This window comes from Prionailurus bengalensis, chromosome B4 (genome assembly GCF_016509475.1).
Source record: "Prionailurus bengalensis isolate Pbe53 chromosome B4, Fcat_Pben_1.1_paternal_pri, whole genome shotgun sequence".
NCBI classification, from domain to species: Eukaryota; Metazoa; Chordata; class Mammalia; order Carnivora; family Felidae; genus Prionailurus; species Prionailurus bengalensis.
Window position 1 is genome coordinate 78,049,792 of NC_057358.1, and position 12,761 is coordinate 78,062,552.

Genomic DNA, 12,761 nt, shown 5'->3' on the forward strand with positions numbered 1-12,761 from the left:
TCTCAATTCATTTAAAATGGAAATAGAAATGACTTTGAACAATCATCCCATGTTCACATAAGTGTTTGTCTGAACCATTCAGGGGAGATATTCTGAATGATATTAAGCTCTTCTTCTTAAAGAAGTCCAGGAAGAGAAACTACAACCATTCTTCAGTAACTTATTCAACCGTTTGTTTTTTTTTTTTAATCATGCTTTGACTTTGAAAACAGAGCTTTATAATTTTAGGAACCTAGAATTGAATTATTGACCCAGTATAGACCCACCTCAACCAAGCCAAATACAGTGAAGGATTTTTCTATTCCTCAGCAACTTATGAAAATAAGACCCATAATACTGCAGCAACTTTTACATCTTGATGGTTGCCTTCTATTTTATACCACCAGTATCTTCTTACTTGCCTGTGTGACTATGATACAGTTTCTTAGGGCCTTCAAATAAAAGGTTGAAATTTCAGCTACTTAGTCTGAAAGAATAAATATCTCTCCCCTATTCTGAAAGACTTTTCAAGAAGATTCCTCAGTTTTTCCTCCACTGCCCACTGCCACATACTGTGTATGGAAAAATGAGACTGAGGTGGAACCTTGAACTTGCTCTGATGTACAGTAGGTTATAACTAGTGGCTGAGCCAGGACCAGAATTCCTTCTCTCTGATTCCCTATCTGGTGCTCTTTTTGCACAGCCCTATGAGGAGAAAATAATCAGGTTAGAAATGTCCTGTGTCCTGTGCCTTGAATGCAGACAAGCTTTTCCTAATCCTTTCGGTGGCCACAGTCTTCATGGAAGAAGGTCTGTTCCGTAAGAAAGCACAGGCCTCTGCACACTTTTGTATCTCTGCAATCTTAATTTGTAGCTCTTTGTTCTTTAATATCTCTTAGAATCCTTTCAGGTTATCTGTGTGAGAGGAAAGAAAACTTATTCATTTGCTCTTTCAATGAAAATATATTAACTGAGGGGTGCCTGGATGGCTCAGTCAGTTAAGTGTCCAACTTCGGCTCAGGTTATGATCTCATGGTTCATGAGTTCGAGACTTGCGTCAGGCTCTCTGCTGTCAGTGCAGAGCGCACTTTGGATCCTCTGTCTCCCTCTCTCTCTACCCCTCCTCCACTTGCGCTCTCTCTCTCTCAAAAATAAGTGAACTTTGGGGCGCCTGGGTGGCGCAGTCGGTTAAGTGTCCGACTTCAGCCAGGTCACGATCTCGCGGTCCGTGAGTTCGAGCCCCACGTCAGGCTCTGGGCTGATGGCTTAGAGCCTGGAGCCTGTTTCCGATTCTGTGTCTCCCTCTCTCTCTGCCCCTCCCCCATTCATGCTCTGTCTCTCTCTGTCCCAAAAATAAATAAACGTTGGAAAAGAAAAAAAAAAATTAAAAAAAAAAGTGAACTTAAAAAATATGTGTATATATTATATATTATATATATATATATATAAAGTGTATGCTTCATGCCAGATCCTGTGCTTCGCACAGCATGCATAACTATTACTGGACTTGTATAGAAAATTCTATCAAATCCAACTTTAAAAATTCCAGGTGGTTACTTGCAAAATACAGCAGAAAAACCCAATCATGTTCATCCCCCCCATTCGATCACTGTACGAGGTTAGCCACGTAGTGTCATTATCCCAATCATTTCTCTTTGAGGAGGACACCGCATGTGTAACAGCGATAGCTTGCCAGTGTCAAGTGCCAGGCACTGTACTTTTACATTCATTTTCCTATTTAAATGTATTTTACATTCATTTTCCTATTTAAACCTCACAACAACCCAGTGAAGCGTTTTGGTAATACCTTTTTATAGATGAGTAAACTGAGGTTCAGACAAAAATAGTTAACATTTGTGTCTTTGCCGTGTGCCAGGTGCTATGTTAAGTACTTAAATGAATTATGCTCAATCCTCACAACAGCCCTAGAGGTTCAACTATAATTATTCCCATTTTAAAGATGAAAAACCTAAGATTCCAAAAGGTTAGGTATATTACTCAGGTCACACAAGTAGTGGTATAACTTAGTCAAGAGCAGTAATTATATACCTCGCTTCCCACTCCATAGCCAAGATTAGGATTTCTCTTGAATTTCAGTCTGGTTTCCTGCCTTTGGAAGTGGATCAGGAGTATGATCCCTCTCGAGGCCTATGTGTCAAGGCACTGGGTTTGCTTCCCATCTGTCCTGGTACACTGGCATCCCTGGAGTGCTCAGTATATTTTTGGCTATGTCCTATGGATGGCCCGATGCCTAGACGTGCCCGGGAGAGCCTCACACAGAATCCGTTTTGACCCAAACATCATGAACCCACAACCATGTTCTCCTGTGTCTCCTATCATTAATAACTCCATGTGCAGTTAAGAAAGCTACCTGCAGATTTAAATTTGAACCAGTGGCTTGCAGTTAAACCTCAAATTCAAGTGGGTTATATGTTTTTTATTTTGTTGTCAATCTAGGACAGAAAAAAAGGTCAGTTGTAGAGAACAGGGCATATGTGTGATACAGAGAAGGTATATTCGTAAATGGAAAGACGAACCATAAATACCGGGTTGATAATAACCTTTTCAATATATTGGCCTTACCAGAGCTCTTGGGAAAATATTTATCGTACTTTCTTACTACTTGGCTTTTAAACTTTCCAGTAGTTCTCTGTCCAACCAGGAACCCTCCTCAATCCCTGTCTTTCCCATTTGTTTATTCAGCAAATATTTACTCAGTACCTGCCATGAGCTAGGCAGTCTAGATACAGCTGTGAATGAGACAGACATAAATAATTATAACTGTGATAAATGCTACAGAGCAAAGTATGAGGTATTATTAAATTATTAATAATAATGGAGGAGGGAGAAGAATTGTAAAGTCCGGGAAGGCTTTCTGGGGGAATTGATATTTAAGCTGAGCCCAAAGGATGAATAGGAGTTAGGCAGGTAGGACAGGGGAATGGAAGGAAGCATTCCAGGCATAGGGAACAGCCTGTAGGAAGACTATGAGGCAAGTAAGAGCCGGATTCATTCGAGGAGGTAAGCAGCAGTCAGACTCAGGAAAGTATAGGAAGAAAAGAGTCGCATGTTGGAGAAGGAACTTTCTTTTTCTTTTTAAAAATTAATTGACTCAAGAATTGATACTTCTGGAATGACTGATTGTTGACCCATTGTTATTCCCATGGCATAAGAGATAAAGTGGCCATGGTTCAAGGGTGGTGCTGTGGGGAGGAGTAGAAGCCAGTAGCCAAGAGGGAGGCTGGGGGAGGTGGGGAGGGGTATGGGGTGACTCTGATTCTGAGGCTTCTGTCTCCACAGGCCTGAAGACCATTGTGGGTGCCCTAATCCAGTCAGTGAAGAAGCTGTCAGACGTGATGATTCTGACAGTGTTCTGCCTGAGCGTTTTTGCCTTGATTGGACTGCAGCTTTTCATGGGAAACCTGCGAAACAAGTGTGTTGTGTGGCCCATAAACTTCAATGAGAGCTATCTGGAAAATGGCACCAGAGGCTTTGATTGGGAAGAGTATATCAATAATAAAAGTAGGTGGCCCTTTTCCTGCAAGAAGTGAAAGACCAGTCTTTCTGTAGTTTATGTGGTTCAAAGCCATCACTGGGCTTTAAAAGTAGTTGGGCTGGAAAGGAATCCAGTGCTACTGAAGCAACCTGAGGAAGTTATTCCCTTTCCTCAGGGTAGGACTGTGTTCAGAAACACACTCTGGTTTTGTTTTGTTTTGTTTTTCTCTCCTTTTAAAACTGAAAATGAAACTATAGCTTTTTGCAGGCACCCCTAAACTTTTGCTTTGAAAATCAGGCTCATGAGTTTGATAAAAATACCATTTGCTCTAGTTCAGTAAAACCTCAGATATTTAAACATTTAGTTCAGAATATGCGTAGTAAGCTCTCTTAATATTACTAAGACTGTCATAGTTGGTCTGGTGTGGGGAGTCAGGTAATCTGTAAGTAACCATTTGAGCCTATTATAGTTAAGGAGTTTTAATAATTTCATTTCAGGAACCAAAGCACTTGGGTCTTACACTAAGGAACATTTGGTGTGATGGTATTTCTATAAAATGGGGAGTGGGGCACCTGGGTGGCTCAGTCGGTTGAGTGTCTCACTTCGGCTCAGGTCGTGATCTTGTGGTTCATGAGTTTGAGCCCCACATCGGGCTCTCTACTGTCAGTACAGAGCCTCCTTCAGATCCTTTGTCTCCCTCTCTCTCTGCCCCTCCCCTGCTCACTCATTCTCTCCCTTTCTCTCTCTCTCTCTCTCTCTCTCTCTCTCTCTCTCTCAAAAATAAATAAACATGAAAAAAATGTTTAGTAAAATAAAATGGGGAAAAGTTAACAATACCACTATTAGTCACTCCTGAGAAATAAAGGCAGTTAAGTAGCTGTAAGAAAATGTTGCAAAGGGAATATCAGGAACACATACAGGAAAGGGAAACATGCCTGCTAATTTAATATAGGACATGGTAATGTGATCAGTGAGGATTTTCATTTGTCTTGGGTACAGAAGAAGGATGGAAGGCCAAAGTTGTACAAAGGAATAAAGAACTCAGAAGACTCACTTCTAGACCCCTTAATTTCAAGTCCCAGAAACTAGCATGAAGATTGGAGATATGAGGGGAAGTCAAGTGTCTGTGAAAAGAACATTGTATTAGGACTCCTCGTAGCATTTTTCATTTTTAAGTATATATATGAAAATGATTAATGGGAAAGAATTTTTATCAGGTTTTCCTCTGTCAGAAAAGATTTATATGAGCTAAAATCAATAACTGTTTCTGCTGGGGCTAATTAGGAACAGTGAAACTTTATTCTCTCATTCACTTGTATCTGCCTTATTCATTTCCTGCCTCTTCAAACTTTTCTAGCAAATTTTTACACGGTTCCTGGCATGCTGGAACCTTTACTCTGTGGGAACAGTTCCGATGCTGGGTAAGTAGCTCACCTCATTTTGTTCTTATCCCTTGAAATAATGTGTCAGATGAAAATGGGCAATATTTTCACTTTTCTTTGTGCTCATATAGTAGATCCTAACTAGGTCTGATGTATTGGTTGACTCAGATTTTCTTTCTGTTTCGTATTTGTCCATCCAAAATTGGCATTTCACTAGGAGGTGAATGTGCCTATAGTCTCAAGCCAAAATAAGAAATGTAAAAGGCTGAGAAGGATAGAGTCTGCAACACCAGATATCTTGCCTGTCTCTTGTAGATTTCCCCTCATTGTCTTATGCCACAATTAAGAACATCTATAGAAGGGACACTGTCTTGGTGACAGATTAGTACCAAGGATGACCTAAAACATACTAGGCCTGACAGCGTGGGGAGGGAAAAGAGTAGCAACATCGTCTTTTTTTTGCCATTTTTAAAAAATTGTGGGAAAGTACACAGAACATAAAATTTACCCTCATAACCATTTTTACGTGTTCAGTTCAGTGGCATTAAGTACCCGTTAACTACTAACTCCCCATTTCCCCTTCCCCTCCCATTCCACTTTCTGCCTCTATTATTTCGACCACTCTGAGCCTCTCATGTCAGAGGAATCATGCAGCAGTTGTCTTTTTGTGACTGGCTTTTTTCGCTTGGCAGGATGTCCTCAAGGTTTACCCATGTTATTGCATGTGTCAGAATTTCTTTCCTTTTTCATGTTGAGTGATATTCCATTGTCTTTAAAAACCACATTTCGTTTATCCATTCGTCTGTCGGCGGACACTCAGGTTGCTCCCATATTTTAGTTATTGTGAGTAATGCTACTGTGAACACAAGTTGCCACCAACATAATGCAAATCTTGATTCTGCTACTTTCAGCTCTAAGACTTTTGGCAAGCCATTTCACTTAGGTGAGCCTCAATTTCTTCATCCATAACACGGAATCAATAAGTCCTGTGCTCGCTTCCTTCAAGGGCTATTGCAATGATGCAATTAGATGACATACATGAAAGTGCTTTGGAAACAGAAAGTCACATAAATGTGAGGGTGTCACATCATTATCCAGCGTGTATTGGCCCTCTAGGAATTGGTGTTTTAAGATGACCGTAACAACTAGATGTCCATTTAATTTCTGTATCTAAGTCAATACCAGAAGTTCCATTGAAATACATATCAGGTGAGTCTAAAAGCAGGAGAACTGGTAAAAATGAGGTCACTGAGATTCCCAGTGTGACATAGGTTGTCTTGGTGAGTATTAAGAGAACAAAGGTGATGAAGAGGAACTTCTAGCTAGCCATTTGTCATTTGGGATCATAGCCAAGAGGAATTTGCTTGAATTGCACATTGGTATGCATCTGGGACAGTGGTTCTCAAATTTTGGTGTGCATATGAATCACCTGGCGTGCCTCTTTAAAATGCAGATCCGGGAGGGTGCCTGGGTGGCTCAGTCAGTTGAGCGTCGACTTTGGCTCAGGTCATGATCTCATGGTTTGTGAGTTTGAGCCCCGCATCGGGCTCTGTGCGGCCCAGTGCAAAGCCCGCTTCAGATCCTCGGATCCTCTGTCCCCCTCTCTCTGCCCCTTCTCGACTTGCACTGTCTCAAAAATAAATAAACATTTTTTTTTTTTTTAATGCAGATTCGTGGCTCCCATATCTAGAGCTTTTATACCTAGGTCTGGGTAGGACATAGGAATCAGCATTTTCTTTTCTTTTTTTATTTTTTTAAAGTACAATCTCTGTTTTCTTTTATTTTTCCAGAGAACAGTTTTTCTTCAATCTTTAAGGACTTAGCTCTTTACATAGGCTTTGGTGGAGGTCGTGGGGCAGCACCGGCAGGTCTAAATCTGGGTGGTGGTGTTCGGTCCTTCCGTGCTTCATGAGAGCGATTCCCGACTACCTTGCTGTGAATGGCACAACTCACACAGTAATGCAGTTTCACATACAGCTTGGGAAGCACATAGGCGTTGAAGACACTCGCTTCAGAAATGTCCCTGACCGCGGCGGCCTCTACTATGTTCCGGATAACCAACTTCTTAATGGCCTTATCCTTGGGGACGCAACGGGCACAGTTGGTGCAGCGAATAGGCTGCACGTGGCCGTGGCCTTTTTGGCACGACCATTGTTCCTTCTTTTCTTGGTCATCTTGGAAACGAGACCCCGAGAGAGGAATCAGCATTTTCAAGAGGCAAACCTGGCGATTCTGATCCTAGTCTGTCCCCAAGACATCGTTTTTTGAAACGTTGACCTTTTCTTTTTTTAACACCTATATTTTGGCCTGACTTTCTAGATGGTTATTTGTTATCTCCATAGTCCTAGAGATGACTTATAGTTGATGACTGGGTAGAATGATGTTGAAAAGCCCTGAAATTCCTTTTCTTTTCTCAGACAATGCCCAGAGGGGTACCAGTGTATGAAAGCAGGAAGGAACCCCAACTACGGTTACACAAGCTTTGACACGTTCAGCTGGGCCTTCTTGGCATTATTTCGCCTTATGACCCAGGACTACTGGGAAAATTTGTATCAGCTGGTAAGTAGTACTACCTCTCTTTTGAGTGCTTTTTCTCTTTGGTGACAGAATTTGTATGAGGGTATGGGGTTGGGGACATTCTGTGTAAGAGACCTTCAGGGAAGGCATTGTACAGGATCTTAGGATATTATTTCTCGGAGTCAGCTGACTTACAAAATTAAGTGAATTCTCCCAGCTCTTGTCCCTGTTTCTTTAGTGCCCAGTCATGTAAAGCTTGTAGAGGCTCACAGCCTTGACAGCCTTTTGCCTGGCCTGGGAATCTGCTATCTCGGTTTACTTCCTGTTGTTTCACCAGACCATCTGCAGTGTTTCTCTGCTCAGATTTTTGGCTTAGGGTGTCTTTTTAAGGCATATCAATTAAACATACTCTACAAAGCACCATGCTAGACATTAGAAAGATGAGATTTCTATCCACGAAGACCTTGGATTCTAAACATAACATTTTTGAGATTTGTAACATATGTGGACATATGTTATACAGACAGGTTGTGACAGATTAAAAAAAAAGGTCTGCCATTCTGTTGGGCTATATTGGTGACTAGGCAAGTCATTTAACTTTGCTGGTGGTGATGGAGGAGTAAGTCTAGGTGATTGCTAAGGGTCTTCCAGCTTGGAAATTCCATGATAATTCATTGTTTTCTATTTGACTCTGATGTTTGGTTATGCCAGTTCAAGAATAAGAAATATGTCTCCTTCAGGCATGAAGGAATGTCTCGAAGGGAAGCTTCTTTTTTTTTTTTAATTTTTTTAATGTTTATTTATTTTTGAGAGTGAGAGAGCCAGAGTGCAAGCAGGGGAGGGACAGAGAGAGAGGGAGACACAGAATCTGAAGCAGCTTCAGGCTGTGAGCCATCAACACAGAGCCCCACGCGGGACTCAAACCCGCGAACCATGAGATCACGACCTGAGCCGAAGTCGGACACTTAACTGACTGAGCCAGCCAGGCACCCCTTGAAGGGAATCTTCCAATTCAGATCCTGTAGGACAGCCTAGAGTTCTCTCAGGTTCAAATCTTTCTTGTGAAATATTTGTGGTTGATGCTAAGTTTCATTTACTATTTGTAGTTGAAAATGGGGGCATCTGGGTGGCTCAGTCAGTTAAGCGTCAGACTTCAGCTCAGGTCATGATCTCACCGGTGAGAGTTCGAGCCCCACGTCGGGCTCTATGCTGACACCTCAGAGACTGGAGCCTACTTCAAATTCTGTGTCTCCCTCTCTCTGCCCCTCCCCCCGCCTCTCAAAAATAAATAAACATTAAAAAAATTTTTTTTTTAATAATGATGAAAACTAAGTAAGAGTAAGTCGCATATACATAAACTAAAACCCAAGTGTTCTTTGATGTCCATTTGCTCACAGCTAGTGAAAGGACTAGTCCTAGGATCCTCCTTCCTACTTTTTTCTCCACTGTTATTTATGCCACATCTCTCTTTAAAAACCCACCCTATTGCAGAAGGAAAGGAAGGATGTCACTCAAGATGGGGACTTCCTATGACTTGGACCCGATCCCTAAGATGGAATTTATCTGTTAACGCTCTTTGAGGACCAGTAGATAAATGAGCTGAAGTCTTGTATTGAATTTCTTTATACTTGTTTTAGAATCAGCTAATGAAGGCAAATATAATTCTTAGCCCGGAGCATTTTTCCCTTTAAAAACAATCAAGTATTTTTCCATGAAGGGAGTATATCAGGAGTACTCGGAAGGGGAAGCGGACTTTTTCTGTCACAAGGCATTGGAGGTACTAGTGACATTTACTCTGAATTGAGGCTGGAGGAAGCCATTTGGCCACTGGGGATGCTAAGTACTCTGCAGTATTGAAGGCACACCGCACAACAAAGGACTGTTCTGTCAAAACTGCAGTGGTGCCCCTGCAGACGAACATTATCCCACGAGGTAGTTTCAGCCTGGTTCATTTGATGCATAGGACTCAGAAAATGGTCTTCGTCTTCACAGACCCTGCGAGCTGCTGGGAAAACGTACATGATCTTCTTCGTCTTGGTCATCTTTGTGGGTTCTTTCTATCTGGTGAACTTGATCTTGGCTGTGGTGGCCATGGCTTATGAAGAACAGAATCAGGCAACCCTGGAGGAAGCAGAGCAAAAAGAGGCTGAATTCAAAGCAATGTTGGAGCAACTGAAAAAGCAACAGGAAGAGGCACAGGTTGGTGATCGGTGCTTTGCGATATACAGTCCTTCCTGCCAGATCACCGTGACTAAGGCCCTATCTCATTGCCATTGCAATTGATCTTTTCGAGGCACGTTGTCAAATAGAAGCCATTGATCTGATTAAAATAACCCAAGTGACAACCGCAGATGGCTGGCCCAATTATTCCATTTGTCTTAACGGCCAAATAGTTTGTTAACATGATCTCTACTTGAATTTCTCAGCTGTTTAGTGTTCAACTGCTAGGGTGGCTGGGCGGGGGAAGCAAGTGGCCAGAGCAGTATATATAGTGCTTCCTATAAGCATAGCCTTTTTGTTGAGGCCATCAGTAGGATCTCCTTCATACATTCTCTGCGATCATGAAAATATTGGTTGTAATTGAAAAGAAGATACAGGTAAAGGAGTAAAATAAAATTTGAAAACCAGTCTAGTGATCCCACCACCCTAACGCTTTGCTTTCTGATTCTTGTCCAAACATACATGCGTTTTTACACCGTTGGGCCCATAATGTGTATAATTTGGTTTCTTAGCATTCGTTTTCAGAGTTGTCCAGAAGAAATCTTTTCGGTACCAAGAAGGCGGCCACGTTCTTGTCAGAGATACTTCAGAGAATAAATCCCTGAGTTCTTCCCCCTGGGTTCTGCTCTGATTACACAGTGTGTGCCACAGTGTGTGTGGCTGTGTGCCACAATACAGATCAACCAGAAAATGGAGATAGCCAAGTCCTGGCCGCAGTCTCCTCTCCGGGCTGCTTCGCCCTCCTCCTTTTTCCCTGCTTCCCCTATCCGTGGGAAAGGAAATGAACTGCCCTGATTGCTTGGCTCCTTGCAGCTCCAGTTAACTGCTTCTGACTGGCCTGTCGCTGTGGCTCCCCCCTCCAGGCGGCAGCGATGGCCACCTCCGCCGGCACGGTCTCAGAAGATGCCATAGAGGAAGAAGGTGAAGAAGGGGTAGGCTCTCCTCGGAGCTCCTCTGAAGTATCCAAACTCAGCTCCAAGAGCGCCAAAGAAAGACGTAACAGGAGAAAGAAGAGGAAGCAGAAGGAGCTCTCCGAAGGAGAGGAAAAAGGGGATCCTGAAAAGGTCTTTAAGTCAGAGTCAGAAGACGGGATGAGGAGGAAGGGCTTTCGGCTGCCAGACAACAGAATAGGAAGGAAGTTTTCCATCATGAATCAGGTAAACTATTTGCACTGGGTCAAATAAGCCTAAGAAATCTCCTTTTCCTAATCTCACTTGATTCTCACATTCCCCCCTTTTGCTCTACATTTTCCAGCCCCTTCCCTGTGTCCTCAGACCTGTCTCTCCATGGTCCGTACTGTCCTCTAGAGGGAGCATTGTGGGCGTGTTAGGGCTGTCCTCTGCTCCAGTCCTGCCCTCCCCTCTCTGCTCTGGGCCAGCCCTAGGACCGTGTGATCACCTCTGGCAGCCTTACTGCAGCCGTAAAGTCCCTTTCACACCAGTAGGCCTTCCATTCTGCCCCTCTCCTTAAATGTTGGAACATCAGAATTTAGCTTTCAAACATCTCTGTTTAAGAATTGCATGTAATTGTAGGTTAAAGAAAAAAAGAGTCCTGAAACTCTAGGTCACCTTATTTGAGTGTGGCAAATTCTAGTAATTAATTATTCTAGATATATAATGTCATGCTGATAAATTAGCCTATGGTAGGTTAAAAGCCTCCAGTTGTACCCAACTTTGATAAATGGGGAAACTAAGAGAAAGAGAGAGGAGAGGACTTACGGGTAATTACTGAGCATTCTATTACTATAAATATCACCACATAACACCTATTTTTGGATTTCGAAGAACACCACCAAAATCCAATCCTGAGGCCATTAAATTCCCAATTTTAAGGAAATGCTAGAAAGTTAGTCCGGTATGAAATAGATGACAGTTACTGGTCTTCTGGCAGTGTACTCTGTGTCTTTGCTTGTTTCCGAGAGGTGACCATTGTGCCTCTCCCTAACACCTCTCCCCTCCCAGTTCAGCCTCTGCCAGTCCTATTCACTTGATCACAGCAGAATCTCTCGTGTCCATCCCCCGCTTCCCATCCTATTAACTGTATCTTAGTTCACATGTATTAGTCCGTTCTACCTCAGTTATATCCACTGCGGGTTTGTTTCCTCTGATCATTCTCCCTCTCCTGTATGTTGTATATACTGTCAACAGAGCACTTCCTAAAACAGAGCTCTCATTATTCACCACCAAGCAGTTATGGAGTGCCTACCATGCATCAGGGATTATGCTGACTCCCAGAGATTCACGGTGATTAAAACACTGTCCCTCTCCTAGGGAACTTAACAGTGTAGTGGAGCGGCCACTAAAACTTATTTCTATAATACCATGGATGGTTCCATGTTTTTCCGTAATTGAAATAGGCTGGAATGTTTTAGAGGTCACGGGATGTACCGCAACCTGGAGGTTTGGCAAAGACTTTCTCGGGAAGGTAAATAAAGGATAAACAGGAGTTAGGTAGTGTGTGTGTGTGTGTGTGTGTGTGTGTGTGTGTGTGTGTGTGTTGATGAGGGAGTAATAGGGCAGAAGAAAGGACATTCCAGGTGGGGAAGAAAAGTATGTTCCCGTTTGGACACCCTATAACCAAGTAGAGAGGTCTTTTAGACACACAGATAATCAAATGACGTCTTTGGGAAGAGGTCCTGAGCCGAGACCTGGTGACTGGAACCGTGAGACTTGATGAGGTGCTCAAAGAGGTTGTGTCAGGTGAAGGAACAGTGGGCTAGGGGCTCCACCTCCGATGTTCATGGGCATCGCAGATGGAGCTCATGAAGAAAAACAAATGAACAGTCCTGAGAGGTGCTGAGAGGACCAGTTCAGTGAAACCAGGAGAGCACAAAGATTGGAGAAAGCAGGCGAGTGGTCAGTGGATTGAAAGTTAACAGAAATGCTTCATGAGATCAGAATTGGAAATAAGCACTGGATTTGGCAATATAAGTCACTGAGCACTTTAAAGACACACTTCAGTCCAGGGTAAGGATGGATGCCATATTAAGTGAGAACTGGAGACGATGAGTGTAGACATCTCGTAAAAGCTTCTTGAAAGCTATGGGTGGAAGGTAAGTATTTTTTTTAATCTGCAGTGGGGGAGCCCAGAAGAAGGGGAAGTAGAGGTCGAAAACGGAGTCGAATAGAAAAGAAACTGGAGCACAGTCTTGGAAGACGTGAAACTAG

General features: G+C 42.7%; 1 protein-coding gene and 1 pseudogene across 5 annotated transcripts in view; one reads left to right on the forward strand and one right to left on the reverse strand.

Moving 5' to 3' along the window:
- SCN8A (sodium voltage-gated channel alpha subunit 8) overlaps positions 1-12,761 on the forward strand; it is a 178,331-nt gene that overhangs the window by 93,778 nt on the left and 71,792 nt on the right. For all 5 annotated transcript variants that reach the window (XM_043563958.1, XM_043563960.1, XM_043563957.1 and 2 more), the window contains exons 7-11: positions 3,280-3,501; positions 4,833-4,896; positions 7,275-7,416; positions 9,367-9,573; positions 10,458-10,751. In XM_043563958.1, the coding sequence (XP_043419893.1) occupies positions 3,280-3,501; positions 4,833-4,896; positions 7,275-7,416; positions 9,367-9,573; positions 10,458-10,751 (929 nt within the window). The remainder of the gene's footprint in view (positions 1-3,279; positions 3,502-4,832; positions 4,897-7,274; positions 7,417-9,366; positions 9,574-10,457; positions 10,752-12,761) is intronic.
- On the reverse strand, positions 6,607-7,058 carry LOC122473410 (annotated as a pseudogene).